Source organism: Callorhinchus milii, unplaced genomic scaffold, assembly GCF_018977255.1.
Source record: "Callorhinchus milii isolate IMCB2004 unplaced genomic scaffold, IMCB_Cmil_1.0 Scaffold15, whole genome shotgun sequence".
Classification (NCBI taxonomy): domain Eukaryota; kingdom Metazoa; phylum Chordata; class Chondrichthyes; order Chimaeriformes; family Callorhinchidae; genus Callorhinchus; species Callorhinchus milii.
The window spans coordinates 321513-328136 of record NW_024704756.1 but is presented as its reverse complement, the minus strand read 5'-3'; the positions used below and the strand labels follow the sequence as shown (position 1 = coordinate 328136).

Below are 6624 nucleotides of genomic sequence, written 5' to 3'. Positions count from 1 at the left end.
TGCACCCTCTCCAATGCCTTGACATCCTTCCTAAAGTGTGGGGCCCAGAACTGAACACAGTCTCGAGCTGAGGCCTCACCAGTGTTTATAAAGATTCATCATAACTTCCTGACTTTTGTATTCTATGCCCCTATTTATAAAGCCCAGTATCCCGGATACTTTTTTTTAAAACAGCTTTATCTACAGTCCTGCCACCTTCAAAGATTTACTTATGAATCTTATGACCCCCAGGTCTCTCTGCTCCTTCACCCCCTTTAACATTGTACCATCAGCTTATATTGCCTCCTCATTCTTCCTCCCAAAATGCATCACTTGGCATTTCTCCATATTCAACTTCATCTGCCACCTGTCGGCCCATCTTATCAGTCTGTCTATGTCCATTTGGAGTCTGCTCCCTATACCCAGGTCATTTATAGAGATCAAAAGCCAACACTGACCCCGGGGGGACATCACTGTACACTTCCCTCCAGTCAGAAAAACAACCGTTCACTACAACTCTCCACTTTCTGTCTCCCAGTCAGTTCTGTATCCACTGCCACTGTCCCTTTAATACCGGGGGCTTCTACTTTGCTTACAAGTGTCTTATGTGGCACTTTATCAAATGCCTTATAAATTACTTCAAATGCACTACCTTCATCCACCCTCACACTCTGAAAATTTATTTTGTCCCAGATTATAGTCTCTAGAAGTTTCTCTACTACTGACGTTAGTCTGACTGGTCTGTAGTTCCCGGGTTTATCCTTCTGCCCTTTTTGTACAGTGGAGTAACATTTGCAGCCCTCCAGTCCTCTGGCACCACCCCGGTGTCCAAGGAGAATTGAAAGATTATTTCCACGCTTACTTCCCTCAGTAACCTGGGATGCTGCCCGTCTGGACCGGGTGACTTATCTATCCTTGAGCACCGACAACCTGTTTTAGTACCTCCTCTCGGTTTATTCTTATCCAATTTCCCCACCCTCTCTAATACTGTGGCATTGGCTGCATCCTCTTCTTTTGTGAAGACAGATGCAAGTACTCATTCAGTACGTCAGCCACGCCCTCTGCCTCCACAAGATAGGAGATTTGCCAGGATGGTACTCTCACTTATCAGGAGAGGAGAGAGAAGTTGGGATTATTCTTGGAGCAGAGAAGGTTAATAGAAGGTTAAGAGGAGAATAATAGAAGTTTTCAGAATGATGAGGGGATTCGATAGGGTGAACAAGAAGAAATTATTTCCACTGGCGGGTGGGTCGGTAACCCGGGGACACTGATTTAAGATAGTTGTTAAAAGAAACAGAGGGGAGGTGAGGAGAAATGTTTTCACCCAGAGAGTTGTTGGGATCTGGAATGCATTGCCTGGTGGGAACCGATTCGATAACAACTTTTATGAGAGAAACAGATGATAATTTGGTGAGGACAAGTTTGCAGAGCTATAGGGAGAGCACAGGGAAGTGGGATTGATCAGGGCTATGTGTGGGAGAGAGAGCGGGGGAGTGGGGTTGATCAGGGCGATGTGTGGGAGAGAGAGCAGGGGAGTGGGGTTGATCAGGGCTATGGAGAGAGAGAGCGGGGGAGTGGGTTTGATCAGGGCTATGGGGGGAGAGAGTGTGGGGGAGTGGAGTTGATTAGGGCTATGGGGAGAGAGAGAGAGTGGGGGAGTGGAGTTGATCAGGGCTATGGGGAGAAAGTGGGGAGTGGGGTTGATCAGGGCTATGGGGAGGGAGTGGGGTTGATCAGGGCTATGGGGAGAGAGTGGGGAGTGGGGTTGATCAGGGCTATGGGGAGAGAGTGATCACAACCCGTTCACCCCCATCCTCGCCCAGCTCCCCTGGCCCCACATCACTCGGTGAATTCTGGTCCTCACCTTCAAAGCCCTCAATGGCTTTGCTCCTCCCTTTGTGACTTCCTAACCCCCTACCAACCTGCCCACTCCCTCCACTCAGGGGGCTCCGGGGTGCCGGGTCAGTGCCGGTCATGGCGCGGATGTGAGGGAGAAAGGACAGTTCAGGGTCAAACAAGACACCGGTTCCTGACCGGCTCAGTGAGGTCGAGTGTGCAGCCGTGGAGGCTGATGCTGCCAATGCCTGAGGTGCGGAGGTGCTGGCACGAGCCAATCAGGAGGGCCTCGGTCTTGCTGATGTTCAGTTGGAGAAAGTTGTCTCTCGACCCGGATTTGATGTTGGACAGGCAGTCGGTCAGGATATCAGTGGTCCTGGAGTTGAGGGTGGAGGCAGAGAGGGAGAGTTGGGTGTCATCCGCATACATGTGGAAATTTACCCCATGTCTGCGGATGATGTCACCAAGGGGGAGCATGCCTCCACCCTTGACTCCAGGACCCACTGCTGTCCTGACAGACTCTCTATTGGACACCAAGTCCTGGATGAGAATAAACATTCTTCAGTTGAACGTCAACAAGACCGAGGCTCCTGATTGGCTCCCGTCAGCACGTCCTCACCTCAGGCGCTGACAGCATCACCATCCATGGTTGCACACTCCTTGCTAAGCCAGTCCGGAACCTTGGGGTCTTGTTTGAGCCTCAACTATCCTTTCTACCCCACATCTGTGCCACAACCCGCTCTGCCTTCTCCCAACTCCACAATGTCGCCCGGCTCCCCCACTGTCTCACCCCTCAGGCCGCTGAAACCTCCATACACGCATTCTTCATATCAAGGCTCAACTACATAAACTCCCTGCTTGTCGGCCTCCCCAACTCCTCTCTCCATAGGCTGCAGATCAGCCAGAATTCCGCAACCCGTGTCCTCTCCCACACTAGGCTCCATGACCCCATCATCCCCATCCTCGCCCAACTCCACTGGCTTCCAATCACACAGAGGATAGAATTCAAAATCCTCCTCACTTTCAAGATCCTCCATGGCATTGTCCCACCTCTTACCTCTCTGACCTGCTGACCTCCAATCACCCTGTCCACTCCCTCCATTCAGCAGACTCTGGCGTGCTCCAGGTCCCGCACGTGACCTACCTTACCATTGGTGATCGAGCGTTCAGCCTCTCTGACTGCACCTTTTGGAACTCCATCCCACAATCCCTTCGCCTCACTCCCTTTTGCCTCTTTCAACCCACGACTCAAGACTCTCCTTTTTGACCGTGCCATCAGCCCCCCTCCTACCCTCTGCCCTCTCTCATCCCAACTCTGCACCCCCCACACTTGAGTTCTGATCCCCGACTGTTCAGCGCTTTGGGATGTCCTCCCGATGTGAAAGACACTTTACAAATGTAATTTTGTTGTTGTGTTGCATTGCTCACATTGACCCTGTGTGTGTGTGTGTGTGTGTCACTGCTCACATTGACCCTGTGTGTGTGTCACTGCTCACATTGACCCTGTGTGTGTGTGTGTGAGTCTCTGTTCACACTGATCCTGCGTGTGTGTGTGAGTGTGACTGCTCACATTGACCCTGTGTGTGTGTCATTGCTCACATTGACCGTGTGTGTGTGTGTGACTGCTCACATTGACCCTGTGTGTGTGTGTGTGTGTCATTGCTCACATTGATTGTGTGTGTGTGTGTGTGACTGCTCACATTGACCCTGTGTGTGTGTGTGTGTGTGTGTGTGTGTGACTGCTCACATTGACCCTGTGTGTGTGTGTGTGTGACTGCTCACATTGACCCTGTGTGTGTGTGTGTGTGTGTGACTGCTCACATTGACCCTGTGTGTGTGTGTCTCACTGCTCACATTGACCCTGTGTGTGTGGCAGGTTTTCTGACCTACGCGGTGGGGGTTGTTGTGATCAGCCTGATCCTCAGCCTGGTGGTGGGGCCTCGCTACGGCCACAAGAATGTGCTGGTTTACACGGTGATCTGCTCCGGGATTGGCTCTCTCTCTGTTGCCTGTGTCAAGGGGCTGGACATCGCCATCAAGGAGCTGGTGAGGGGCCAAGCGGTGCTGATGGATCCCCTGTTCTGGCTACTGCTCCTGTGTTTGGTGGTGTGTGTCAGCGTTCAGATCAACTACTTAAACAAGGCCCTGGACATCTTCAACACGTCCATTGTCACCCCCGTGTATTACGTGTTATTCACCACGGCCGTCATGACCTGCTCTGCTCTCCTGTTCCGCGAGTGGCACCAGCTGCCCCCGGAGAGTGTGGCCGGCACGCTCAGTGGCTTCCTCACCATCGGCCTCGGCATCTTCCTGCTGCACGCCATCAAAGACATCAGTCTTTCCCCAGATTCCCTGCCGCCCTTCCTCAGGAGACAGCAGGAAACCAGCGGTTTGGTCCGGGGGCTTCTCCAGGATTAGCAACCCCTCCATCCAAGGCAACTGGGGAGGAGAGGACACTGAGGCTGTCACCGGATGGTCAGGGTGAGGAGCGGAGGTGTCCATGTGATTGAAGGCAGCTCAGTGCATGTTACTGTGATCCCAGGGCCTGGGTTGTGTGCGTGTTGACGTGTTTAAAACCATTTTGTTTCAGGGAAGCACATGGCCAGACCTGCCAGGCTCTTTATATTGATTTTATTTTCTCATCATCAAATATTTCTGACCACCATAGCCCAGTGTGACAGCACAGGTGTGGCTGGGAAATGCCGAGCCCCTGACACAGCCTGACCTCACCTGACAGCAGAGGGTGTGACTGCAGGACATAGGAACATAAGAACAGGAGAGTTTATTCAGCCTTTCGAGCCTGTTCTGCCATTTAATTAGATCATGGCTGTTCTCTACCTCAACTAATCCTTTCAATTCCAATTTCTCACTTTCTCCCCATATCCCTAAATCCGCTGACCTACCAACAATCCATCAACCTCAAACTTGAGGGAGTGAGTTACTGAGGGAAGTAAAGGTGGAAATAACGGAGGCTCTGGCTACAATCTTTCAATCCTCCTTGGACACCGAGTGGTGTCAGAGGACTGGAGGGTTGCAATTGTTACTCCCCTGTACAAAAAGGGGCAGAAAGATAAACCCGGGAACTACAGGCCAGTCAGCCCAACGTCAGTATTGGGGAAACTTCTAGAGACTATAATCCGGGACAAAATACATTTTCACTTAGAAAAATATGGGTTAATAAAGGAAAACCAACATGGGTTTGTTAAAAGCAAATTGTGTCTAACAAACCTCATAAGAGTATTTTGATGAAGTAACAGACATCATTTAGGGATGAAGGTAGTGCAAGTGATTTAGTTTATAGAGTTTGATAAAGTGCCGCATAAGAAACTTGTTAGAAACATTGAAGCCGTGGTATTAAATGGGGGACATCCTCCTATACAAATGTAATTTTATTGATGTTAAAGGAAAGTGGCAGCATGGATACAAAATTGGGTTGAAGACCGAAAACGGAGTAGTGGTGAACGGTTGTTTTTCTGACTGGAGGGAAGTGTGCAGCGGTATCCCCCAGGGGTTAGTGTTAGGACCACTGCACTTTTTAATCTGTATAACTGATCTGGACCTGGGTATATAAATCTGTTTAAATCACCTTCACCACCTGCTGCCTCAACCCCCTCCCGACCCAGCTGCTGATCACTTAACTCCCTCTCCTCCCGCACCCACCCCCGGCTGGCTGACCCAGTCAACCAGTCTCTTTCCTCAGGCTCTGTTCCACTCCTCCAGAAAACCACTGTTACCAGCCCCCTTCTCAAAAAACCCACCCTCGATCCCTCTGAGCTCTCACACTACCATCCCATTTCCAACCAGCCCTTCCATGCCAAAGACCTGGAAAGCATTATTGCAGGTCAATTTCGATCACACCTCTCCCTCGTTGAGCCCCTGTAGTCTGGAAACGATGGCCTCTCTATCTGTCCAGGGCTCCCTCTGCCTTCCTTCTGGATCTCTCCGCCACATTTGACACAGTCGATCACTCCATCCTCCTCCATCACCCTCATCCACCTTAGTGGGTCCACACTAGCCTGCTTAACCAACCATCTCCATTTCATCTCGGCATGAGGTTTCTTCCCCCCCGCCCAGTCACCTGCGAGGTACCCCGGGGCTCCATCCTTGGCCATCCTTACCTCATCTATATGCTCCCTCTGGGCGATGTCATCTGCAAACACAGCGTAAACTTCCACATGTATGCAGATGACACACAAATCTACTTTGCCTCCTCCAGCTGCGACTCCAGGTCCGCTGATGTTCTTGTCTGGCAGGGTTTGGATAAGTGCAATCTTTCTACAGCTAAATGTGAACAAGACGGAAGCCATACTCCTTGGCTCCCATCAACATCTTCACTCCTGCGGATCTGAATTCAACTTCCCTGGGCTCTCCCTCACACCGAACCAATGCGCAATCTAGGCATCCAGTTTGATCCAGGACAGTCGTTCCTTCCCCACATCCGGTCCCTGACCAGGACCGCCTTCCTCCACCTCCGACCATACCTTACCTCAAATGCAGCCAAAACCCTCGTGCATGCATTTGTCACCTCCCGCCTGGATTACTCCCAACCCACTCCTCGCCGGTCTCCCCAGCTCCACCATTCACAAGATCAGCTCATACTGACCCCAACCAAACTCCATCCCCACATCTCACCAGCTCTGGCCAAACGGAGCCACTTCAAGATCATCACTTGTGTTCAAATCCCTTCACTCACTGCCACCTCCCGACCTCTCCAACCTCCTCACTCCCCAATCCGCCACCTGGTGCCTCCGCTCAACTCGCACTAGCTCCTGCTCGTCCCTCACACCCTTCCCCACCATTGGAGGTCAA

The 6624-nt window shown here is 51.4% G+C and overlaps 1 protein-coding gene across 1 annotated transcript in view; it reads left to right on the top strand.

The window, feature by feature from the left end:
* LOC103172470 (magnesium transporter NIPA2) overlaps positions 1–4623 on the top strand; it is a 6154-nt gene extending 1531 nt beyond the window's left edge. The window contains exon 2 of the mRNA XM_042340799.1: positions 3692–4623. Within this exon, the coding sequence (XP_042196733.1) occupies positions 3692–4233 (542 nt within the window). The 3' untranslated portion in view covers positions 4234–4623. The remainder of the gene's footprint in view (positions 1–3691) is intronic.
* Positions 4624–6624: the final 2001 nt, after the last annotated feature.